Here is a 25,354-nt window from a genome sequence, read left to right on the forward strand (position 1 = left end):
CTTTCTTGGAGCTAAGTTGAATATCCGTCACCCAGGGAAGACAGGACACACAGAACTAGAGGTGCCCTAATGCTATCAGAGTATCTGCTGTGGGAAACAGGCCTGGAGACGGGCGAAGCTCTTGGAGCCTGGATTTGGGGTGAGAGTCCGCTTACTTAAAACATTCTACACAATTCCATTCCTGTGTCTCTCGATTTCTCTTCCCCTTGGGTTTTTGGGAGCCATGATAAGTGCCTCTGTTCTCTTCTACCAAAGACACTCTCGTATTCTTTCATCTGGAAAATCTTCCTCATTTATTCATTCAAACAACAAATATACCCTGGGATTCCACACCCTTAACACTTAAGAGTCCATTCATACATCTTCTGATATATCAAGTCACTTAATGTTCCGGGTCTCAGTTTCCGTATTTGGAAAGTTAGGATAATTGCAGTATCCACTTCAGGAGATTAATATGAGGTCCTTAAGAGATCCTCAAGAAATTTTAGCTAATTTAATGAATGCATTGCTCTCATTTATTACGTATTTGCAAGTTTCCAGTCCCTATTCCTGGCCATTTATATTTGTGTTAACATGTGAAATGCTTGTGATCTATTTTCTAACAGATGTCACTGTACATATGAACACTGCTGGGGGGGGGGGTTTTCTCGCGCGCCCACTTTCTTTTTCTTTTTTTTTTTTGCTAATTTTTATTTTTGAATAATGTTACATTCACAGAAAAGCTACAAAAATAGTTCAGCGTTCCCATGGTAATGAAAACGTTTTAGAACAAGATAGAAGCAATGATTGCAAAACATGCCAATGTACTTTCATGCCACCGAATGTCACTTTAAAATGGCTACTGGTCCTTGCATATTTGTTTTGTATCCACTGCATTACGAAAATCATACTCAGTTAAAAGGTCGGCCGTCAATTCACCCCCTGCCGCCAATCCATGATCTTCCAATGATGAAGAGTTGTCTCCCTCTCTCTCTGTCCCTCCCCCGTTCATGCTCTGTCTCTCTCTGTCCCAAAAATAAAAAAAAAATAAAAACGTTGAAAAAAAAAAAATTAAAAAAAAAAAAGGGGCACCTGGGTGGCGCAGTCGGTTAAGCGTCCGACTTCAGCCAGGTCACGATCTCACGGTCCGTGAGTTCGAGCCCCGCGTCAGGCTCTGGGCTGATGGCTCAGAGCCTGGAGCCTGTTTCCGATTCTGTGTCTCCCTCTCTCTCTGTCCCTCCCCCGTTCATGCTCTGTCTCTCTCTGTCCCAAAAATAAAAAAAAATAAAAACGTTGAAAAAAAAAAATTAAAAAAAAAAAAAGAGTTGTGTTTTCCATACTTAGCTTCTCTTACTTCTGTCTTTTTCTCCTAGAATTGCATTGGTTGTAATTTTCCACGTGTTGATAAGCAACATTCCAAATAGTAGATTCGCTTTTCTTTAACATTTAAAGGGGGAATTCTTTTATGGTTCCTGCCACGGGATCCTCCCCAGGGCATTTTTGGAGGTGAGCTTTGTTCGTTTAATTCCCTCCTTCATTTTGGTCTGTTACCCTTCTGAATCGACTTCTGACACATATTTTCCCAGAAATAAATTCAGTTCTTCGAGATTTCCCAACTTTTACCATGGAGTTATAAATATTATCTTGCAAAGATGCGTGTATCCTTAAACCTGTGTCTGTTTTGCTCATTCCTAATTGTAGGCAGTTCTGTTCTTTTTCTTTCTTTTTATCCCTTTCATTAGACTTCTAATTTCGTCTGTATGTTTGCTTTGGGCAAAGAATTGATCCTGCGATTTCTTTCTCAGTTGTAGAATTTTCCTTCTAATTCCCTAACTCTGCTTTTACCTTACTTTTCTGCTTGACTAATAGGCTTTTTGTTTTATTTTATATTTTAGTCTCAACATGTTCAAATCTTAAAGTGTTTTATTTCTTGAAGATAGACCACATGTGTGTTCATTTGCAGATTTTGAAAGATGTAATAGAAGAAAATGAATCCAAAAATCAGGATTCAGGGGCGCCTGGGTGGCTCAGTGAGTTAAGCATCTGACTTTGGCTCAGGTCATGATCTCACACTTCATGAGTTCAAGCCTCACATCCGGCTCTCTGCTATCAGCCCTCAACCTGCTTCAGATTCTCAGTCTCCCTCTCTCTCTGCCCCTCCTCCACTCATTTTCTCTCTCTTTCTCTCAAAATAAATAAATAAACTTTTAAAAAATGTTCAAATTAAAATCAGGATTCATATTACCACTCAAGGATGATCTTCTTGTAGCTCATTTTTTTCCTTGGGTTTGTGCCAATATTCTCAAACATTTATTGCCTTTTTTATATTTTCTTGTATGAATCCTTAATATCCCGTAATTTTTCCCAGTTAATACATTAATATGTCTATGACTTATAGTTAGACTTTGTAAGTTAAATACGTTACATTTTATCAATCAAATCTATTATTTTTAATATTCTAATTTTCTGTACAGCACATTTTATCATTAAGAGCTTTTTCAACTAATGGTACAATTATTGATATTTTCTTCTTATTTCTCTTCTCTTTCTTGGATTATTTCCAGACTTTTTATTCAGAGAGAACTTCTATTCTCAAAGATTACATATTTTCACTATTAATTTATGTTATCTATATTTTTTATTTATTTTCTTTTCATAGCTTGTATGGTCTCTTGCTCCACACTTAACACTAAACATTGAAATCGTAGGTGACTCTTGATCTCAGGGTCATGAGTTCAAGCCCCGCGTTGGGTGTAGAGCTTACTTTGCTTTCTTTATTCCAAGTTTTTATTTAAATTCTAGTTATCATTTGCTAAAATTGGTTTCGTGTGTAGAATTTAGTGATTAGCCACTTGCATATAACACACAGTGGGTGTACAACATGCTTAAAAAAGAGTAAATATTAGAATCACGAAATTGTATGCCTGAAACTAATATCACACTGTATGTTAACTGCCTGGAATTTAAACAAAAACTTTTTTTTTTTAATGTTTATTTATTTTTGAGACAGAGAGAGACAGAGCATGAACGGGGGAAGGGTCAGAGAGAGAGGGAGACACAGAATCCGAAACAGGCTCCAGGCTCTGAGCGGTCAGCACAGAGCCCGACGCGGGGCTCAAACTCACAGACTGTGAGATCATGACCTGAGCCGAAGTCGGCCGCTTAACCGACTGAGCCACCCAGGCGCCCCTAAACAAAAACTTTTTTAAAAAGAAATTTATCAGGCAATGTGGAGATCGGATTTAACATTATTTTTTCTAAATTGTTAATCACTAAACACGTACTATGTGCTTTCAAAGACCCTCTAAGGTATCTAGGAATTAAGATGCTAGTTAAGTTGATAAAAATATGTTTGTGTAACCTAAATTATAATGAACATCTTATTAAATTACAAAACTCCAAGATTATTCTTGGACAGAATTCCTTTTTTTTTTTTTTTATGTTTATTTTTTTTTGAGAGACAGAGCATGAGTGGGGGGAGGGGCAGAGAAAAAGGAAGCAGGCTCCAGGCTCTGAGCTGTCAGCACAGAGCCCCAGGCGGGTTGTGAGATCACGACCTGAGCCTAAGGCTTAAGCCCTTAACTGACTGAGCCACCCCAGCGCCCCTCTCAGAAAGAATTCTTTGAAAGGTATGAAGAACTGAGAATACCAACTCTTACCATAAATTTGAGCAGGGTTGTGGAATTTCATACCAATGCAATAAGATCCAAAGATAAATGGGTGTTGTAAGTTAGTATTATTTAGAGAAAGTATGTAAATATTATAGAAAAACTTAAAATTTTTAATAAAATCCAGGGGCGCCTGGGTGGCTCAGTCAGTTAACCGTCCAACTTTGGCTCAGGTCATGATCTCATCGTTCGTGGGTTCAAGCCCCACGTCAGGCTCTGTGCTGACAGCTCAGAGCCTGGAAGCTGCTTCGGATTCTGTGTCTCCCTCTCTCTCTCTTTGTCCCTCCCCTGCTCATGCTCTCTCTCTCTCTCTCTCCTAAATAAACATTTTTAAAAATTTTTAATAGGGGCGCCTGGGTGGCTCAGTTGGTTGAGTGTCCGATTTCCGCTCAGGTCATGATCTCACAGTTCTTGAGTTCAAGCCCCACATCAGGCTGTTTGCTCACAGCCAAGAGCCTGGAGCCTGCTTTGGATTCTGTGTCTCCCTCTCTCTCTGTCCCTCCCCAGCTTGTGTACTCTCTCTCTCTCTCAAAAATAAATAAACATTAGGGTCACCTGGGTGGCTCGGTCAGTTAAGCGTTCGACTTCGGCTCAGGTCATGATCTCACGGTTCGTGGGTTTAAGCCCCACATTGGGCTCTGTATTACAGCTCAGAGCCTAAAGCCTGCTTCGGATTCTGTGTCTCCCTCTCTCTCATGCTTTGCCTCTCTCTCTCTCTTTCTTTCTCTCTCAAAAATAAACATTAAAATGTATAAATAAATAAATAAATAAACATTAAAAAATGTTTTAAATAAAATATGTTAAGAGGATAAATTATGAGTATTCTTGTATGAGTATATTCTGTAACCAACTATACTTTGATAAAGCTAAAAAGAAAGGACACACTTAGGTGAAGAAAAAGCCAATATTGAGAAAGCCTAGGGCACTGTAGTCGACTGATGACTAGATAAAAAAGATGTGGGATATACATACAATGGCATATTACTCGACCCTAAAAAAAAGAACGTGATCTTACCATTTGCAACAGTGTGGAGGGATCTAGAGGGTATCGTGCTAAGTGAGATAACTCAGTCAGAGAGAGACAGATACCATATGATCTCACTCCCATGTGGAATTTAAGAAAGAAAACAGGGGCGCCTGGGTGGCTCAGTCGGTTAAGCATCCGACTTCAGCTCAGGTCACGATCTCGCGGTCGGGGAGTTCGAGCCCCGCGTCGGGCTCTGGGCTGATGGCTCGGAGCCTGGAGCCTGCTTCCAATTCTGTGTCTCCCTCTCTCTCTGCCCCTCCCCCGTTCGTGATCTGTCTCTCTCTCTGTCTCAAAAATACATAAACGTTAAAAAAAAAATTTAAATAAAAAAAAAGAAAGAAAAGAAAGAAAACAATCAGGCGGGGCGGAAAGAGCACAGCACACCAAGGAGCAGACTCTTAACTAAAGACAACACACTGATGGTTCTAGAAGGGAAGTGGGGGTGGAGGGGGGCGGGGTGTAACAGGTAATGGGAATTAAAGAGCACACTCGTGATGAGCACTGAGTGGTGCACAGAATCGTCGAATCACTATATTGTACACCTGAAACTAATGTAACATTGTACTTTCATCAGACCGGAATTTTAAAAAAATAACGTAAAATTTTGAAATCAATAAATAAATAAGAAACTCTAGAGCGGTATATTTATAAATGCAATTTTGGCGGGATTTCTATTTAGGCATTGATAATATAAATGAAACATAAATGACTATTAACAACAATAATATTGGTTATTATTTTTTTATGAGAAGGCACACCCATGGTCCAGAGGATCTGAGGTATAGAAATCGCGGAAAGGCAGCACAGTGAAAGAACCTCTCAGAGGTTGGACGATCTGCCTGGGGTTAGGGAATTGCCCGTTCCCACAAGCACCGAGCACAAAGTGAAAAGCAGCCCCCGTGGATGGCTGCTTAGGGATGCAGGAGAGCACTAGAGCAGTGCTCCCCAAACTTGGGTGTGTATCAGATCCCCAGGAGGATTTGTCAAGGCCCAGAGTGCTGGCCTCACACCCAGAGCATCTGACTCAGTAGGTCAGGTGGGCCTGAAAATGGGCACTTCTAACAGGTTCCCTCGTGATGTTGATGGTGCTGTACAGGGGCCACAACTGGAGAACCACTGATCCTAGGGACAATTTTCCCAGGTAGCGATGGTAACCACAATTTGTCAGCAAAGAAAGCCAATCGTTAGCCAAAACAAACGACTTCATGATTCCCCTGGGTTTGGATTAAGGATATTTCGGTCATTCGGGGGAATGCTTATTTGGAGTGAATCGTGTCTTGCTTTTTGTCTCTTTCTGGACAAGGCCAGTAGCCCCATGGAAAGAGGAAACCAAACAGGAGCTGGACACTTTCTCCTCCTGGGATTCACAGAGAAGCCTTTCTTCTTTGGGCTATTTCTGTCCATGTACCTGGTCACGTTCACTGGGAACCTGCTCCTCCTCCTGGCCGTGAGCTCTGACTCCCACCTCCACACCCCCATGTACTTCTTCCTGGCCAACCTGTCCTTTGTAGACATCTGCTTCACCTCCACCACCGTCCCGAAGATGCTCTGGAACATCCAGACGCAGAGAAAACTTATCACCTGTGCCGGCTGCCTCAGCCAGATATTTTTTTTCATCGTGTTTGGATGCCTGGACAATTTACTCCTGACCGTGATGGCCTATGACCGCTTTGTGGCCATCTGTCACCCCCTGCACTACATGGTCATCATGAACCCCCAGCTCTGTAGGCTGCTGGCCGTGGGGTCCTGGTGCATCAGTGTCGTGGGCTCCCTGCTCGAGACTTTGACCCTTTTGAGGCTGTCCTTCTGCACAAACATGGAAATCCCACACTTTTTTTGTGATCTTCCTGAAGTCCTGAAGCTTGCCTGTTCTGACACCTTTGTCAATACCATGGTGGTGTATTTTGTGACTATTGTCCTAGGTGTTTTTCCTCTCTCTGGGATCCTCTTTTCTTATTCTCAGATTTTCTCCTCCATCCTGAAAATTTCATCAGCCAGGGGCAAGTACAAAGCCTTTTCCACATGTGGGTCTCACCTCTCGGTGGTCTCCTTGTTCTATGGCACGGGCCTCGGGGTCTACCTCAGTTCTGCAGCGACTTCATCCTCTAGGACAAGTCTGGTGGCCTCGGTGATGTACACGATTGTCACCCCCATGCTGAATCCCTTCATCTACAGTCTGAGGAACAGGGACATGAAGGTGGCCCTGGGGAGACTCCTCAGCAGGGCAGTGCCTCTCAGTGTTGGGGAACCATTACAGGATTCTCATGAGTAACTGGGCACACAATCCTGAGGACCAGAAATCTTAGTTTCCTTTGTGCATTATTTTTTAAATATTTTAAATGTTTGTTTGTTTTTGAGAGAGAGACAGAGTGCGTATGCATGCAAGTAGGGGAGGAGCAGAGAGAGAGGGGACAGAGGATCCCAAGCAGGCTCTGTGCTGACCACAGAGACTGCCATCGTGGGCCTCGAACCCACAAACTGTGAGATCATGACCTGAGCCAAAGTAGGATGCTTAACCGACTGAGCCACCCAGGCACCCCCTCTGTGCAATATTTTTTTTCCTAACTTTATGTTTTAGAGCAAAACCTTATTTTTCCAAATTTTATGTCTTAGAGCAAAACCTTCCGTGTTTCTTTCCTGCCCTCTATTTTTCTTCAGGTTGTGCCTTGGATTTCTTTTTTTCATTTTGTAACCAGTCGCTTTAACTTTATATGAATAGAACCTATTTTCTCAGTTAGCTTCAGTAATGGTCTGGATTTCTTAACAGCTGAATCGAATCCCATGTGTTTAATATCTACCTTCAAAGTGATGGGATGTGTGCCTATTTTGGAAACATTTAGAGAGATGTTTTCTGGGGTTACATGAATGGAATCAAGTCAAAGACATGCCTCCAAAACTAGGAGCAAATAAACATCTGTTGTTTAACCACCCAGTCTGCGGCCCTTTGTCACGGGAGACCTAGCAAACTGCCCCACCCCGCTCCCACGAGGAGCTTTCTGCAGACACAGACCATTGACCACACCTTAGAGGCAGAAATTCCGGTTTGAGACTGGGATCCCCGGCCAAGCTCCCCAGGGTCAACTGTGGAGTAGGATGCTTTATAAGCTTCTTGCCTTTGCCTGGACTTTTTCCAGTTTCTGACACAAACGTTGCCATGGCGACTGCAAATAGACTAAAGAAATCTGGATCCCTACTTCCCAGTTTTCTCAAGTACATATGCCCAAGGGTTCTCTCTGGATCCTAAAGAATGGGGGAGGGAGTATCCCCGAAACACGCCTGTGCTTGAAAGGTTTCTTCCCGCTGTGAGAGAGGCAGGTGCTCAAGTGAAGTTTAATTTGATTCAGAAAAAAACCAATGTGTTTCCGGGACTAAAGGGTCAGAGAGTTGAATTATATCCATGACATCTGGAATCCTGTTACTCTCTATATACTTGTGTTTTCCCGAAGGCTTTATTAAAGTCTCATTTCATGTCCCACCTGGTTTATTAGGCTGCAGGAAAATAATGTTAAATGACCAACATCCACCCTTGTGCACTAAGGAGACACAGCGCTTCCTGAGGCCAGAGTGGGGGGGGGGGGGGGGGGCTGAGACAACTGGTTTCAGGAGTCAGCAGTTTGGACTACAAGACACAGTTATTCTTCCCCACGGGAAGCTGCTTCCTCTATTCCCAGCCATGGGTGCATGAAGTAAAGAGTTGACTCGGAAGGCTTAGGGGAGCTGAAAGCCTGCATGTTCCAGAGAAAGGACTTGCCCTTGACTGGCTCCCGGGAAGTAACTCTGAGCCCTTGGAATATCCTGCCTCATAAAAGCATCTTGGTATATCTGGGACCTTGATCCACACCACGTGGTCCGGGTTGACCATGTAACTTATGGCGAATGCCTGTTTTTGTTCACCTGCTATATTCGTTTGACTTCTGTGGGGACCAAAGAATGCCTACACAACAGATCCCCGCTAACAGTCCTGAACACCAAGGCTCAGGTGAACTTACTTCCTTGGCTGACACTACTCCATACGTGCTGTCACGCATCATCGCGGAGACGATTGAGTGAGTCCATGGGGTTCCACTAAGAGGGCGCCATGGGAAGCCCACGTCTGGTGACTTCTGGACCCCGCCCCAGGCAACTTTGGTCTTGGCAGATTTTTAATCTGTCATCTTTCACTGCAGTCAACTATAAACGTGAGCATCAGAGCTTCTCTGAGTTCCACGAGTCTTTCTAGCAAATCATTGAACCTTCAGGTCTCAGGGACCCCCGACACGGAGGTCACACACATTGTTTTATTATGATAAATGGCGGTTATCCCTTACTTCCTTCAATTCCACCACTCCTTGAGAAAATAAAGGGCATGAGCTGACCCCTCCGCTTGTCAGACCCGAAGCTCACTGCCCTCCACGAGTTCTCTGCATGCGCCCAGAGAGAAATGGAGGCCTTGGACACCCTTTGGTTCCTGCTCCTTTATCTTAGTTTCCACCAAACAAGCTGGACAGAACACGTGTGTTCAGTGCACAGTCATTCGGGCAGTGGGTCTTCCCTAGGACCCCCCCCTCCCCAGTCCCGTTCCCTCCTCTATGGGCAGCAGGGCTGGGGTCCCCTCACATGGCACTCTCATTGCCTCCCCGGCCCCTGGACGCCCCCTTCTCTTGTGCCATGAGCGACTTGTAGGGCTTCCCCAGGCTGGGGAGGGTGAGCTCGGCTTCTTGCAGCTCCAGCTCCCGCTGAGACAAATGCTCAATGACGGCTGCTCCAATAGAGTCCCCCAGAACATTGGTCATTGTGCGAAGCCGGTCACTGGGGAGGGGAGGGGAGGGGAGGGGAGAGAGAAGCCACGGTTACTCGAAGTTTCAAGAGTTCATGAAGAGTGGGTGTAGCAGGGTCGGGGGGGGGGGTCCCTTGTGCTGGGAGTTGGGGCTCACGTCCCCTCCACGACCACATAACCTCAGGCAGGTTCCTCCCCTTCAGTGTCCTCAGTTTCCCCTCCTACCAAACACAGGTTTGGCTCAATGCTGATGTGCTCACGTTTGATCTCAGCAATGCAATTCTCTCTTTTTAAGCACATAAACATCTGATGGAGAAAATGAGACGCTGTGGGCTGAACGGCATACAGGAGGAGGACGGGAACCACCATGAGTAAATCAGCTCACCAAAGTGAACTACGTGTAACCAGGGAAAGATGCCAAAGCTTCCCCGGCAAGATTGGAGGCTGTCTAAATGGGACTCGGGTCCAGCACAGAGCTCCCAAATGGGGATGAAAGTCCAGAGTTTTTTGGGTTTTTTTTTTTCAACGTAAACCTCCCGTGTTTCAAAGTTGAGAATTAAAAACAAACACACAAAAAACACTGGCAAGCCAGCTCTGTCCCACAGATCGCCTTCTTGTGACTTCTACAAGGCTGAGAGCTAAAGCCCCCATTGCTCCTCTCCTCCCTGTCCTACTTCCCCAAGGTTAACTCTGGAATTTGGGAACCGCGGGCCACGGCCCAGAGTGTGCTCCACGGCTTCCCTTCTGCTCTCAAATTCTAGAACTCTGTGTCCTCGCTGGACTGAGGGCCCACGGGTTGGGGGTCTCACGGGGAACGTGGGTGGGGAGTGAGGGTTGAGGAGCGAGAGCACCAGGGTCTGAAGGGACTCACAGGAACCAGTCCACCGCTATGATCAGCGTGATGTCTTCAGTGGGCAGGCCCACCGATGTGAGCACAATGACCATGGTGACCAGACCCGCCTGGGGGATGCCAGCAGCCCCAACGCTGGCTGCTGTCGCCGTGATACTGCACATGGAAAGAGAACACAGCGGGGGCAGGAGGAGGGAAGGGGAAGATGACGCGGACAGTGAGAAAGGACACCATGGAAGGGGAGAGGACATCTTAAATTAAGTTCCTGAAAACAAAAAGCAGCCTTCAATAAATGTATTCTTTCAACTCATACTTACGGAGCGTATGCTACAAGCTAGAGGCCTAGTAGAAATTCCCATGGAAGAAAACCCCTGCCCAAACAGAGCTCACATTCTAGGGGGAGGGGAGGCAGACAAGGAGCAAGATGAGTACTTAACATATATACTAAGGCAGATGGCGCTATGGAGGAACGGGTCAGTCTACGAGGGTCCAGACCATGCGATTTTAAACCGAACATTCAGGAAACACTTCCCCGAAAGTGTGACCCCGAAGCAAAGACCGAAAGGAGGTGATGATGTTTGCTGTTGTATTTATAATGACCGCGTTGGAACCTCTGGGTGACGAGGCCCAGGAATCCTTCGTAAGAGCCTCGTGTCATTAGGTTGCACCAGGCCATACTTTGGAAAATCCTGGGCAAAGGGATGTCCCACAACAGCATGGGAAAGGAAATGGGGACTCAAACATCACGCCAGCTCCTGACAAGCTCAGTTGGCCTGGGTGACTGGGCTCATCCCACATCCCCCTGCTCCAACATTCAAAGCCTCCCCTGACGTCAAGCTGAGCCTCCCCCACCCCCACCCCTAGCCAAGCTAACGACTTCTGAGGTCTCACCTGCTGGCACAGCCCACCCAAGACCCCCTCACCTGATAGTTGTGATCTGGCCCAGGTTGAGCTCATAGTTGTTGACTTGGGCGATGAAGATGGCGGCCAGGGCCTCGTACAGGGCGGTCCCGTCCATGTTGACGGTGGCCCCCACAGGCAGCACAAACCTGGTGATGCGTCGGTCCACACCTAGGCCCTCCTCCAGGCAGCGGAAGGTGATGGGCAACGTTGCAGAGCTAGGGGAGAGAGCCCAGGAGACTGAGAACGGGGGGGTGGCAGGGTGGGGGCCGGGGCCGCAACGAGTCGAAAGAGAGATTCTGCTGAGAACACTAAGGGCCCAGGTGGGAGCCAGAGCGAGGAGAGGCTGGCAGGCGTATAACATTTCAGAGACTGATAACTGCACAGGGAAGAGGGATTCCTCATGTTGCCAGAAGCGCACAGCAATGGCAGTCCCCTAGGGTGAAGGTCTCTGGACCCGCTTAAAGCCCATAGCTTAAGGCTGGTTACTAGGCACGTGTTTGTGCCACTAGTGTACTTTCCACTCCCAGGAAGGAGGGGATGAACGGTCTGCTGGCCTCCCACCCACACCCTCAAGGTTGAGAGAGAAGTATTACAGGGACCCCTAGTCCCCCACTCCTGTGGTTCACGGGGCACCCCAGCTACACTAACCCTCCTTGCCTCTCTCCCACCGCCCCTCAGGGGAGGAAAGGGGGCCTAACTGATGGGGGAGTGTAGCTGAAGGAGTGGCCGTCTCATTTGGGAGTCCGTCTGTCCACAAAACACGTGCTCTGCCTGGTCAACCTGATGCCACGCAGTGAGAAGCCTGGACCCACAGAGAAGGCCTTTGGGGATCCAGCCCTGTGACGACCAGGTTGAGTTTAATTCTGGGCTGTGATGGCACCCATCCTCTTGGCCACAGACCAAATCTCCAGGCAGCATTGCGAGCAATAAAAATGGCAGCATTCTTCCAGCTGGTTGGCCCTTGTGACACTTCTCAAACTATTTTGAATTTAGATGATGGGGAAAAGGGAAGTTCTTTACTAACCCCCTAAAACCACGAGAAAAGGACAAGGAGGCCAAGAGAGCTCCCAGCCACCACCCCGAGGGGAAATGAAACTCTCTGAGCCAGAAAAATGACCGAGAACATGGAACCCGTGGGAAGCTTAGGCTTAACCTCAAGACTGGCAGCTAGTTCTCCTCCATACACAACAGAGAAATAGACAAGGAGGAAAAGAGGTCAGGAGAGCCAGTGCGGGGACAGAGATCAGCACTGAGGTGTTGGTCGACCTGGAGACCTTCCGGAGCCGCTGACATTACCGCACAGCACAGACGAGGCTCAGCAGGGGGTGAAGGAGGGCAGGACTCCTAGGAGAGCAGGTGGACAACAGCGAACCTCGGAAAAGCACCAGGGGTGGGGGATTAGGCCGTACCTGGAAGACGTGCCCATGGCAGTGATGAGGGCCTGCAGCACGCCCCCAATGAAGGGGAAGGGGTTCCGGTGGGTGATGAGGAAGTAGATGAGGGGCAGGACACCACCAGCATGGAGGAACAAGCCCACGATGACGGTCAGGGTGTACATGCCCAGCTGACCCCCCAGGACGGCCATGTCTTCCATCTCGAGGATCTTCCCAGCAATCAGGAACAGGATGCCCACGGGTGCATACCTAGGCCAAGCCAGAGGCCTGTCAGAGCTCCCTCATGACTTCCCCTAAGGCTCGGAGCTGGCATTCCCAAGGCTTTGCCCATATAAGCCCCTGGGGCCAGGCAGTGCCCATGGTCCAGCACCCTACTCCACCCCAACCTTCCCCACACACTCACGAACAGGGAAGGGCCCCACAGGCACAGCCCACTTCCTCTTCCCACTCACCCAGAACTCATGCCCACTACAGTGGGGAAAGGCTCCCACAACTCCACGCGATACAATCTTATGAGGTCTCTCTTACCTCCATTCCCATTCAAGTCCCTCCCCAAAGAATCACTGCCCTTGGGACTCTCTCCCTAGACGTGGCCCAGACGGTCCCTATCGCTGGCCTTTGAACGCCCCTTATTCACCGCCTCCAACTCTTTTTGCGCTAAGTGGGTAACCTCTAGGCCCCTACTGCCAGTTCTGTAAGTGCATACTCCCACTCACTCACCAGCCCTGAGCTATTGCACCTGAATTTCCCATGGACGTCTCAAACCACGTGTCTTGTCAAATCATCTACTTATTCAACCTCTCTCCTGAGCACCCGCTCTGCTCTGGTCACAAGGTCGCTGCCCCTGTGGCACCCACATCCTGATGGGGAACCGGGCGGTACACATAGAAACACCTAATTTAAAACTTCGGAGGGCGACCGCCGCAAAACAGAGCCCCTGAGTGGGGCTGTGGAAACATGCGTGGTCAAGGAGGGGCTTCTCTAGAGATGCTGACATTCACGCAGAGGCCCGAGTGGTGAGGAGGGACACATCCACCCGCGCGGGAAGCATTGCAGGCACAGTGCAAAGACCCTGAAACTAGCATGAGCTGGAAGAAGTAAAGGAGTACAGAGCAGACCGGTGCGGCTAGAGCAGCGAGTGAAAGAGAGGAGACAGAAGTGAGTTCATCGGGGGCTCACCTGTCCCCCCCAGCTGGGCTCAGCTAGGCTCAGGGTGACAGCCGATGTGAAGGTGCAGAGTTGTCTCCCAGCCTAGACCTACCTCTGTGTCTGCTCATGAACGCCCTTCCCAACCTCCCCATCTTCGTCCTTCCTCCTGATCCCCCAACAAAGTTCCTCACCTTCAGGTCAACTGCACAGGGCTTCTTTCCTTCTACCCTCAGCCACCCAGTACATCGGGATATTTGACCCAAACCTGCCAACGACACCACTTTCGATTTATGGTTTCCAAAACTCAAGTCTCGTTGGTCTTATTTATCCTTGACAAGCTCACCGTCCACTGCTTTTCCAAGCTTTCACCTTGGCCTCTAGCCCCCTACACAGCTTTCTAGTTATTGGGGATGATGTACAAAATCTTCTCCAGTCTGGGACCAGACAGTCTCGTCCACATCTTTTTTTTTTTTTTTTTAAGTTTATTTATTTTTGAGAGAGACAGAGAGAACGGGGGAGGGGCAGAAAGAGGGAGAAAAAAATGCCAAGCAGGCTCCGCGCTGTCAGCACAGAGCCCGACGCGGGACTTGAACCCACGAACTGTGAGATCACGACCTGAGTTGAAACCAAGAGTTGGACGCTCAAGCGGCTGAGCCACCCAGGCACCCTGGTCTTGTTAGCATCTTTCATGGCCACTCCCAACTCACCTTGTGCTCCCGCCTCCCTGAACTCCCTGCCATTCTCCCGGCCATTCAGGTCCTTGCAGGCTTTGTGTGTTCTCTCGTATCCGCTTGAAGGGCCTCTTCCCCCTCCCTGTCCTGTCGGATTCCCACTTACCTTTCAAGACCCAACTAAGAAGTGACCTTTTCTATGACTCCCTCCTCGGCTTCCCAAGCAGAGTCCACTACCTATCTGTCCACTGGCTGCTCACTTCTCCACATTCTCAACACCTTTGAAATGTCCCTTTACTCTAGAACCTTCCGCCTTGAATCACATTTATCTAGTATGGGGCTGTCTCCTCCAAGACTTCATGATTGAATTCAATGGATCTCTGTACTCCAGAGTTCAAGACCGAGTTAGCCTGGGAAAATGTCTGCTGAATGAGTGGAGGAATTGGTGAAGGAACAGACACATGTAAAGAATGAATGAATGCGTGCATGTATCGATTAAGGAATAATTAGCAAGGGGCTAAATGAGTTAGAAAAGGAGCAAATGAGACACAAACAAAGGGGTGAGTGAATGAATGAGGGTGTTAAGTGAAAAGGTGAATGAATGCAGGGAATATGTGAGCCAGTCAATGGGAGGATACCAAATGCAGAGACGAATGAGCAGGCCAAAGAATGAGCTCGAATGAATCGATGGTGCAGTGAGTCAATAAATGAACAAATCAATCAATGGTTTCATTAATGTGAAGATGAGTCCATGAGTGAATTTATAAGTGAACACATGAATGAGTCGATTCACCAATACGTATATAAATGATCTGGGTCAAAAGGCCCCAATGGCCCCTTGAGCATCTGCCCCACCACCGGACTTCCCAGCCCCAGCTCCACCTTTCCCGCGGGCCGTCACCTGCCCACACTGTCACAGCACAGCACTCACCAGATAATGATGCCCACCATCCTCATAATAGCCTCATTGAGGCTGTCGAAGAAATCCCGCAGGACTCGGCCCTTGTGTTTCATGCCACCGATGACCAGCCCAAAGGCCACAGAGAAGACCACGAGGCCCAGGGCATTGATGCCATTGGCTGAGCCAGGCACAGGCACAGTCTCCTCGAAGCTCAGCACCTCCTGTAGGGTGCCCAAGGCCCATGTGACATTTTCCAGGAGGCTGGTTCCGTTGTCCATCGAGGATGGGGGAGGCATGGCGGTGCCCGGCTCAGATCCATTCTCTGTCCTCACTATGGTCCTAGTTACCAACCTTGTGCTGTACTGCGTCTTGAACTGAAATATGGAGAGATCGGGGCCAAAATCGATGCATCAGAACCTCCTGGAAAAATTTACCGAGAACACTAATTCCTGGTTGTCACACCCTGGAGAATCTTATTCAGTGGATCTGAGTGAGTAAACGAAGTACTTGACCAACGCGTAGAAGAACGAGTGAAGCAACACATGAATGGAGGAGTGAACGACCAACGCGTAGATTCCGCATTTTTCAAAGCTCCCTGCTCCAACAGATTAGAAGGCCTCTCTCCTCAACCATCTATGGTGAGACACATTGGTTCCTCCTCCAGAACCATCCCCAGGAAGCTCATGGCCTAAGAGCTGGTCATCCCACCAATGGGAGGTACATTCTCTCTCCCAGACTCTTCCAAAAGCCCCTGCCCATTGCTCTGTCAGGCCCTTCTTCCCATCCCTCACTCGGGGACCATTCACTCAGCAGCAAGCCCCCTACCACCACTCCCACCCTCCAAACCTCCTTGAACAAACGGTGTACTTCCTCCTGACCTGTTTGAAGCAGGCCTCCACAAGGTTGGGTGGAAACATATTTCTGCAGAAAAACATCAGAGGAAGGGAGGTAGTTAGCAGCAGCACCAACGATAATAACGGCAGCCAACATGTGAATGCTTACTCTAGGCCAGGTACTGAGCTAAGTGACCTGTATGATCTAAACCCTACAACCTCTAGAAGTGTCCCTTCTAGCACTATTGATGTCCCCATTTTATGCACAAAGAAACCAAACCACAGAGACTTTATGGAAGGTGCCCAAAGCCACACAGCTCCTGAGAGGTACAGATGGACCTCAAATCCAGGTCTCTCCAAGCCCTTCAGTGGGAAGGAGAAATCCCCTACCGAGCCACCTTGGGGATTTCAACTCACACACACGTACCAGTGATGCCTCAAAAAACCCAGACAACTTGTGGGTTTCCCCCAAGTCAGGGACCAGGGAAGAACCATGGTGAGCCTTGATTCTGGCTGTCAAAATCTTGCCTAAAAGAGTCATTCATCCTCCGATGGAGCTTGGGAACACCAGCTACCACCTGTTCTGAGCCTGTCTCAACATGCAGCTCTAGCCTCCAGAGCCTAAGGGCCAAAAGGTCATACCCTAGAAGTCACCGACTCTCAGAGCATTTGTGCAACGCTCCAGGGCAGAAAGCAGGTACCAAGAGACTAGGTTCAACTTGGGTGTTGCATTTCCAGGCTGAATCAGCCTGTTCCCTAGTCTCTCCTTGAGCACACTTTGTTGCATCTAGGCTTAGAGTTCCCATCAAAATTAGAAAGGACGTCACCTGACCAGGTCCATGAAGGCATCAGCTGTGGGGATGGTCTCAATGCGGCCCTCGCGGTGCAGCCCCTCCTTGGAGCCCTTCCCAGGGTGGATGATGGTGACCATGAGGATGCCAATGAAGACAGCAATGACCGTGGTCACCATGTAGTATACAGCTGCCCGCATCCCCATCCGGCCTGTTGCCTTGTTATCCAGGGACGCCATACCTAGAGGACAGGGGGTACCGCCCTGAGCAGCCCCGTCCACACCCCACCACCCACTCGCCCATCCAAATGCCCTTTACCAGACTAATGCACCTGTCCTTCAGCTGCTGCGTCTGTTGGCTGCTAACAGTTCGTGCTGCCCCCCTCTCTTGAGAGCTGCCCTCAGCAGAACAAAAGCTGCCTTGCCCAGAAACACCCCATGGAAGGTCTCAAGCCAAAGGCTGCCTGTATCTGGGATTCAAAGGGCCAGCCCCTTTGACTCAGGTGGGGGCAGAGTTGAGAAGAACAATCCTGTAGCATTACTCCTGTTCCACAGCTACCCGTGGGATAGGGCTGGGAGGCCAACCTTCTTCTGAACCCACAGCTCTGCTGAGATACTTTCCCTGCCTCATCTTGCTTCCTTCACTTGCTCGTAGGTCTCTCTTGAATGCCATCCCTTGACCAATCGCTTGTGCAAAGATCCCCATCTTGGGCTCTGCTTCTGGGAAACCCAGCCCAAGAAAGCATTCTTCATGCCAACCTTCATGCCAATCAAGTCTGGAGGTTGGCAATCAACCACTTAGGTCTGGTTTTGCAAATAAAGTTTTATTGGAACACAACGATGCCCACTTGATTACATATGAGTCCACGGCTGCTCCCACACTACCTTAACAGAACTGGGTAGTTATGACAGAGATCATATGCACCGCCCCCCATGCTGAAAATGTTCAGTCTCTGGCCCTTTCCAAAAGAATTCGCGGACTTCTGCATAGCCCATCCATATTTCTACCCCATCCCCCACTCACCATCCTGTCCCCTCCATCTCAAACACCTTTACCCGCATCCCACCCCTTGGCCATCCGTGTGGTACTCTCTTCCCTGGCTGCCCCCTTGAATGATGCTAAGCCCCTGGCGGGCTGGTATTCTACCTCCATGGAAAAGTCCGGTAAAGTTACTAAGTGGCATAGGTCTCACTGGGTCTGGAACCTGAGTCTGACGAAGATCCGGGCTCTGGCCCGAGAACTCGGGGCTAGGTGCCGGCTTCGCGTTCCAGGTCCTGAGGTAGGGAGGTGATCTCATGCCTGGGATAGCTCTGGCTCCAGGTTTGAGCTGGGACTGTCGGATGGGTCTTAGAAGCCACCACTGGCCTGGGCTCGCTCACCTGTGACCAGGCTGGAGACAATGAGCGGCAGCACCAGCATCTGCAACATCCTCATGAGAAGCTCTCCGGGGAAAGAGAAGTACTTGATCTGCCGGTAGGTAAGCTGGTACGGGCGCAGGGCAAAGGCCAGGCTGACCCCTAGGACCGAAAGAGGGGCTCTGTGGAGTGGTTTGGGTCACTCAGCCCCAGCTGTGTGAATGTGTCCTTATGGGGGTGGAGGGATGCGCTCGCGTGGGTGACAACCGGTAGGTGGAGTGAATATGCGTGCGGGCAGTTGATTTCCCCGGGAACCCCACCCCCCCCCCAAGCCGGCTCACCGATGACCACCGCGCTGACGGTCAGCAGGATGAAGGCGTTCCGGCGCAGGAAGCGCAGCACGTGCTCACGGGTCATGGTCTGCAGGCGCAGGCGCGTGCGCAGTGCCCTCTGCTGCAGACTTTCTTGCAGCCGCTGCAGCCAGCCCACCCGGCCCAGCCGCTGGCCACTCTCCCGCAGGAACAGGCTGTTCCCGTGGCTGCTCATCGTCTATCTGCCGGGGCCACAGGGGCCTTCCAGTGAGGGGCAGGACAGAGGGCGGCTGTAGGGAGAGGGGAAAGGGTGGAAGAAACCAGCGAGGGGCTCAGAGAGAATCCAGGCACCAGCGGAGGGCGGACGTCCACCTGCTGGGACGCGCCCATGCTGAGACACCTGAGAACACCGCCTGGGGCTCCAGGGTTACACCCCGGGGAGAAAGAGGTCAAGATCTCCTGAATCGCTCGCAGACGTGGCTGGGGAGAGGCGGGGCGGGAGATCACAAGGTAAATGGATGTTTCTGCCACTCCCTGGCTCCAGAACCCTCCTTATTTCACACCATCAGGAGGAGGTGGGGGCTGCCCCAGCTCACAAACCAAACTAAAGAGCCTTTGCTGAGCGCCACGTGCATGCAGAGCCCTAGACAAGGCCCCTGGGGTTAGCCCCCCAAATTAATGTGGTTTCGTGTCTGGCCTGGAGGTGCGGACAAGTGGACCATCCACAATGACAAAATCATCAGGAGCCTGGCAAAAGTCAGTGCCCGACAAATGCAACTGGTCTGCATGAGTGTTCAGGTGAAGAAAGGAGCTGGAGGTGCGGTTCCTTAGGGAGGAAATGGTGACCTTGTCCCCAGTGGCTCTTCAGGACTCATCTTTGAAGGGGAATGTGATGTTCTGAGTTCTCTCTGGGGTGCCAGGCACTATTCCCAAAACCAGACTTTGCGTCTTCTCTGCATCTGACCACTTCCCTATAACCTTATTTCCTTACTGAAATAAATGTATCTCCAACGGAAGCTTTAGATCATTACTTGAAATGCAAATTATATTTTAACACACATTAAATGAAGTGCATACAAAAATAAAAACCTGTCGATCCTCTTACCAACTAAATACCTTAAAAGTTTAAGGCAGCTTGGAAACATGACTCTTGTGGGCCAGAGGAACTTTTGCTTTTGTGGACTTCTTCCTCCATTAAAAAAAAAGTAAAGTATTAAGTTGTATTTTACAACTGAATTGTTATAAAAATGAATACAGTGGCTGCACAACACTGAGAATGTCCGAGATGCCCCTGATGCCTCTTTAAAATGGTTGGGTTTCTGTTCTGTGAATTTCACCGAACATTATACTTTAAAATATTTTCTTTTAGGGGCGCCTGGGTGGTTCAGTCGGTTAAGTGTCCGACTTCAGCTCAGGTCACGATCTCACAGTTTGTGAGTTCAAGCCCCACGTCCAGCTCTGTGCTGACAGCTCAGAGCCTGGAGCCTGCTTCCGATTCTGTGTCTCCCTCCCTCTCTGACCCTCCCCGGCTAACGGTGTCTCTTTCTGTCTCTCAACAATAAATACATGTTGAAAAATTTTCTTTTGATATTTTCTTTTACTAAGTGCAGTTCTTGGAGCGCCTGGGTGGCTCAGTCGGTTAGGAAACCGACTTCAGCTCAGGTCATGATCTCACAGTCCGTGGGTTTGAGCCCCAAGTCGGGCTCTGTGCTGACAGCTCAGAGCCTGGAGCCTGCTTCGGATTCTGTCTCCCTCTCTCTCTGCCCCTCCCCCGCTCACACTCTCTTTCTCTCTCTCCCTCTCTCAAAAGTAAATAAAACATATTTTTATTTAAAAAAAAATAAGTAGGGGTGTCTGGGTGGCTCAGTTGAGCGTCCAACTTAGGCTCAGGTCATGATCTCCCGGTTTGAGTTCGAGCCCCGTGTCGGGCTCTATGCCGGCAGCTCGGAGCCTGGAACCTGTTCCGGATTCTGTGTCTTCCTCTCTCTCTGCCCCTCCCTCACTCACACTCTGTCTCTGTCTCTCTCAAACAATAAACAAACATTTAAAAAATTTTTTAATGAAAAATAAAATAAATAAATAAAAGCGTAGTTCTTTCTTCTGATTTTAAAAGAAGTGAAAACATCTCTGTGGGTCCTAAAAGTATCATGAGCCCTGGGCACTGGACCTACTATTTAGGAACAACACGCAGCCTGGCCTACAATGATCTCACAGGGGGAAAAAAAAAAAAGTGGCAGGTGCCCATATCCCAGGCATCCTGGGAATTCTGCTGTCCCTTTATATTCACTCCAGGGCAAAAGGCTGACCACCAGGGGTGGATGGCATTGCTGAGGCTCCCTTGGCTGCTGGCTCCCTTTTTGGTCTGGCCAGTGGGCAGGAGAATGGTGGTGGGAGGAGCCTTTATTCTCCCTACCCCACCCCCGACACGCCCCTATGTGGCAGTGGCTGTGTTCCTCGGCCTCAAGCCACAGGTCCCATCAGACAATCCTTCATACCTGTAGGCCATTCGGACATCTTCTCTGAAAAAAAAAAATGCGTATTTAGTTCCTCTGTCCACGTTTTAGTCAGATGGTTTTTGTTGCTGTTGTTATTGTTGAGTTGCATGAGCTCTTTACAGATTTAGGATGTTAGCCTCTTATCTGACACACGGTTTACAAAAAGTGTCTCCCATTCTGCACGCTCTTTCCATTCTGTTGTTTCTTTTGCTGCGAAGAAGGTTTTTAGTTTGATGTGGTCCCTCTTGTTTATTTTGGCTTCCATTTATGCTTTTGGTGTTCTAGCCAAAACAATCATTGCCAAGACCAATGTCACAGGGCTTCTTCCCTACCTCGTCTTCTAGGTATCAGGTCTTATGTTTAAGTCTCGGGCCCATTTCAAGTTACTTTTTCTGAGGAGTATAAAATAGGGGACCAATTTCATTGTTCTGTATGTGTTTATCCAGTTTTCCCAGCACCTGTTGAAGAGACTATCCTTTTCCCCATTGGGTGTTCTTGGCTCCCTTGATGTGAAAGAGGTGCTCTTGCTAATGCCAATCCTATTACAAGACACAAATGTATCGAAGCAACATGGTACACACCTTACCCTTAGGCAATGTTATACATCAAATGTTTCAACCAAAAAAGAAACACAATCCTTTGTTACAGCCAAGGCTCCCGCCCTGCTACCTCCCTGCCTCCCTCCTGATCCCTCCCCTCCCCCACTCTTGCTGGTCCCCGACTGCTACTACACCACCCTGCCTGGTTTCCCTTAACTTTGCTCCGATCTTTGTAAATACTCCTTAAGTTAAACTCTTTCCAATTTTGCTTTTGGAGTGTGCTGTTTCCTGACAAATACAACAGATTGATCTGGCTCTTAGAAAAAACTCTCCAAGGGGCACCTGGGAGGCTCAGTTGATTAAGAGTCCGACTTTTCATTTCAGCTCAGGGTCATGATCTCCCGGTTCATGGGATCAAGCCCCGTGTCAGCACTCTGTGAGTATATCGTGGAGGCTGCCTGGGATTCTCTTTCTCCCTCTCCCTCCGCCCCTCCCTGGCTCATACACACTCGCTCTCGCTCTTTAAAAAGGAGCGAGCCAAAGGAAGACCGTCAATACTGTTCCTGTGCTGAACTCTGTGCACGTTTGCTTTGCCTGGTGTTACACCTGCCACTCTCTGAGGGATCGTGGCCTCCAACCCCTCCCCTTGGCTGCCCCCCAGTCTGTGTCAAAATCCACCCAGGATGGGCTGGGAGGGAGGGGGGGTGGGGAGGCTGTTTGCTGCTGCTAGCTGTGCGGCTTCTTTTCCGGGGTTACTGTCTTCCTTGCCCTCCCCTGACCCACCCCCACCCCCCCATATCCAAAAGATGAGACAGCTGCCTCAACTTTCCAAGCCACGCTTCCTCCGGGTCCAGGCCCGCATTCTCAATGCCAGATCCCAGTTGGGGTCCTGCTCCAAATGGGTCCACCGCTTTGAAACCCCAGTGCTGCTTCTCACCTTGCTGTGAAAAAAATCCCAGACATGGGACCACAGATTACACGGGAAACTCTTAATTCCTCTCTCTCTCTCTCTCTCATATGTTCCCAGTCACCAAGCAGTACTGCGAAACTGCCCATGGGTCCCAAGGGAGTGCTCTGCTGAGATCCAAACCAGCCACAAAAGCTCCAGGGCTCGTTTTCTCTCTTTCCTTCCTCTTCCCTACAAGAAGCAGCACAGCACAAAGCAGGGATGGACAAACCATCATCTGAGGGCCAAATCCGGCCCGCTGCTTGTATCTGTAAACAGCTTTCTTGGCACATGGCCATGCTCATTCCTGACATATTGTCTACGGCCTACTTTCATGCTACAATGGCAGAGCTGGGGTGTTGGGACAGAGATCGCAGGGGCCGCAGTGCAATCTCTCGGGCCCTTTACTGACAAAATCCACCAGCCCCTGACCTAACAGAACCGCATACCTGAGCGCTTTGTCTCAAACCCCCCTCCACCTTGCTGGATCTGGTCACTTTCTGTGTGGCTTAGAGGGCTCTCTTCGCATGAGGCTTACAAGAGCACCTGGTGAGTGTGAAACGGACGTCAACCGGGGTCAATAAAAAAGCAGAAACCCAACAGCCAGGGGACAGACAGCCTGTCCAGTCTCTCCTGGTCCTAGGCATTCTCTTGACCCTGTTTCTTAGGTTTGCCACTGGGGAAGGGGCCCTTCTAGTGTCCCCAGTCTCCACAAGGGTTCCAGCATGGGTCTCCCACCCGCTTCCCCCAACCTCCAGACTCTCAGACGTGAAGGCATGTACTGCCCCCCACCTTGGATCAGAAAGAAAGGAAGGGCCTCCCACATCCTAAAGCTGAAGCAAGCTTGGTTGGCAACCGTATGCTTCCTCTCCATTTTATCTCAACACTCTGCTAGCCAGAGCAGCGAGCGAGGGAAGGAAAGAGAAAAGTCACCTACATCACATATCACACACGCATCCAAACACACGGCCTCACACGCCTTTGTGTGCAACTGACACATATACAACCGCACAGACACGCGGTCACACACACACACACAACTGTTCAGGCACACAAGCCCACACGACGCCTTCAGAAATGCAACTCCACTCATGCCGCGTCCGTCACACAATCCCTGCACACACAAACACATGCACACACATCCATGCACAGCATCAGACATACGACCTCACACACGCCTTCAAGACCCCGCACAGTTCCCCTTCGTAAATGAAACTCCATACAGTGACGGCCATACAGTTCCTACGCGCGCGCGCGCGCGCACACACACACACACACACACACGCACAACTTGGGGCTCCAGACACAAAACTTCAGACATTCAAATCCCTCCCCACATTTCAACACCCAGCCCACGCGCCTCTTTGGGCAGGCAAGCCCACTCACAAATTCGGGCTCCCACGCACGCACCACCACCACCGCTCCCAAGCACCCTTCACACCCAGCACCCGCGCATCGCAGCGGTGGCCCAAGTCTCAGCCACAACCCAAGTCTGCCTGGAGTTGGAGGCATACACGCCCGAGAAGAAAGGGAACGGAGCCCTGGAAATGGAGGAAGCATGAGGCACAGAGATGGACACCGGCCCGCGAGTTGAAGCCACGGGAGGGGGGGGGGGGGGGGGAGGAGGGGCTATAGGCACCGAGCCCTCGGGTGACTGAGGTGGTAGGAAACTCACCAAGGCGACCAGAGGAGCGGCGGCGACCACGCTAAGGGGCAGGGAGCAGCCGAGACAAAGGCGGCCGAGAGGTGGCAAGGGGGACGCGGGGCGCCCCACCCGCCCGACCCCGGTGCGGGGCCGAGCCCGCCTCGGACCCTGCCAGCCCCTACCTCGGAGCCCCTGCCCCAGCGCGGCCGCGGGGCCCCCCACTCACCCGCGCCCGGAGCGGCGGGGGCGGCCTGCCCGCGCCTCGGCCTGCGCGCTGCTCCCGGATGCAGGTGCCGGAGCCCGGCGAAGCGCCCGGCCCGAGCAGCGGGGACCCGCCAGGGATGGCGCAGCGCTTGGCGCGGGGACCGGACGGCGGAGGCACCGGCAGGGAGCCGGGACGCGCTGTGCGGCGGGTGGGAGCCGGGCTGGCCCTGCGCTCACGTGGGTGCGGGGGCGCGGGGCGGCCGGGGGAGGGGGTGGGATCCCCTCCGGGATGCCCCCCGCCTCCCCCGCGCCGAGCCCAGGCTCTGCCACCGCGCGCCGGAGGAAGGGGCAGGGCGCGGGTGGGGAGGGAGGTGGGGAGAGAGGGAGGGAGGCGGGGTGGGGGGGGGATCCTGGGGTGGGCGGGGTGGGTGGCCTCTCGCGCGTCCCGCCCCCGCCCCGCGCCTCCGAGCCCCCGCCTCCCGCGCCTCCGCGGCCCTCCTGAGGCCTGAACGTCCCTGGAGGGCGCGGGGACCCGCCCGCCACCGTTGGGCCCGGTGCCCGCAGCCGCCACGTGGGCTCCGCCGCCCCGCGCGTCTCCCTTCGGGTGCACAGCCCGGCCTTGGCCTCTGGGCCGCTGTGCGCCCTTGGGCTGACCCCTCTCCCTCTCTGAGCCTAGCCTTATTTAAACAGCGGAGATGACTCCGCCGACCCCGCAGAAAATTAAAAACTGAGAAAAATCCAAGCGCGCGGGTGTGGACAGGCTTCGTGCAGCGTGAGGCCTCGCGCGAATGGGAGACCACTAATTCCTGTGCTCTTGTAATTAATATTATCCTTTGCCGTCCCTAGAATCCGTACCCGGGGAGGCCGGTCCTGCGTTTCTTCTCAAATGATACGGCTCTGGTCGCTTCAAGCACCTCCCGTCTGTCCTGACAGCTAA

General features: G+C 50.5%; 2 protein-coding genes across 2 annotated transcripts; one reads left to right on the plus strand and one right to left on the minus strand.

Moving 5' to 3' along the window:
• The first annotated feature begins 5,723 nt into the window (after positions 1 to 5,723).
• On the plus strand, positions 5,724 to 8,176 carry LOC132678291 (olfactory receptor 7C2-like). The gene has a single exon (XM_060630464.3). The coding sequence runs from the start codon at positions 5,822 to 5,824 to the stop codon at positions 6,944 to 6,946; it is 1,125 nt and encodes a 374-aa protein (XP_060486447.1). The 5' UTR covers positions 5,724 to 5,821; the 3' UTR covers positions 6,947 to 8,176.
• An 848-nt stretch (positions 8,177 to 9,024) lies between these two features.
• SLC1A6 (solute carrier family 1 member 6) lies at positions 9,025 to 24,934 on the minus strand. Its single transcript, XM_060630463.3, has 10 exons — positions 24,440 to 24,934; positions 18,619 to 18,878; positions 18,302 to 18,439; positions 16,959 to 17,163; positions 16,177 to 16,219; positions 15,329 to 15,672; positions 12,593 to 12,826; positions 11,204 to 11,398; positions 10,302 to 10,436; positions 9,025 to 9,462 (listed from the first exon to the last, which is right to left on the minus strand). The coding sequence occupies exons 2-10, from the start codon at positions 18,821 to 18,823 to the stop codon at positions 9,267 to 9,269; spliced, it is 1,695 nt and encodes a 564-aa protein (XP_060486446.2). The 5' UTR covers positions 18,824 to 18,878; positions 24,440 to 24,934; the 3' UTR covers positions 9,025 to 9,266.
• Positions 24,935 to 25,354: the final 420 nt, after the last annotated feature.

The sequence above is a fragment of the Panthera onca genome, chromosome A2 (genome assembly GCF_046562875.1).
Source record: "Panthera onca isolate mPanOnc1 chromosome A2, mPanOnc1 haplotype 2, whole genome shotgun sequence".
Classification (NCBI taxonomy): domain Eukaryota; kingdom Metazoa; phylum Chordata; class Mammalia; order Carnivora; family Felidae; genus Panthera; species Panthera onca.

What these genes read in the sequence shown, in the direction of transcription:
- LOC132678291 (XM_060630464.3), top strand. Translation starts at nt 5,822, where the DNA reads ATGGTAACCACAATTTGTCAGCAAAGAAAGCCAATCGTTAGCCAAAAC.
- SLC1A6 (XM_060630463.3), bottom strand. Translation starts at nt 18,823, where the DNA reads ATGAGCAGCCACGGGAACAGCCTGTTCCTGCGGGAGAGTGGCCAGCGG. An exon ending in GGCCAGATCACAACTATCAG is followed by an intron (nt 10,437 to 11,203) that starts GTGAGGGGGTCT and finishes TTCCATGTGCAG; the next exon opens with TATCACGGCGACAGCAGCCA. An exon ending in ATAGCGGTGGACTGGTTCCT is followed by an intron (nt 9,463 to 10,301) that starts GTGAGTCCCTTC and finishes TCCCCTCCCCAG; the next exon opens with TGACCGGCTTCGCACAATGA.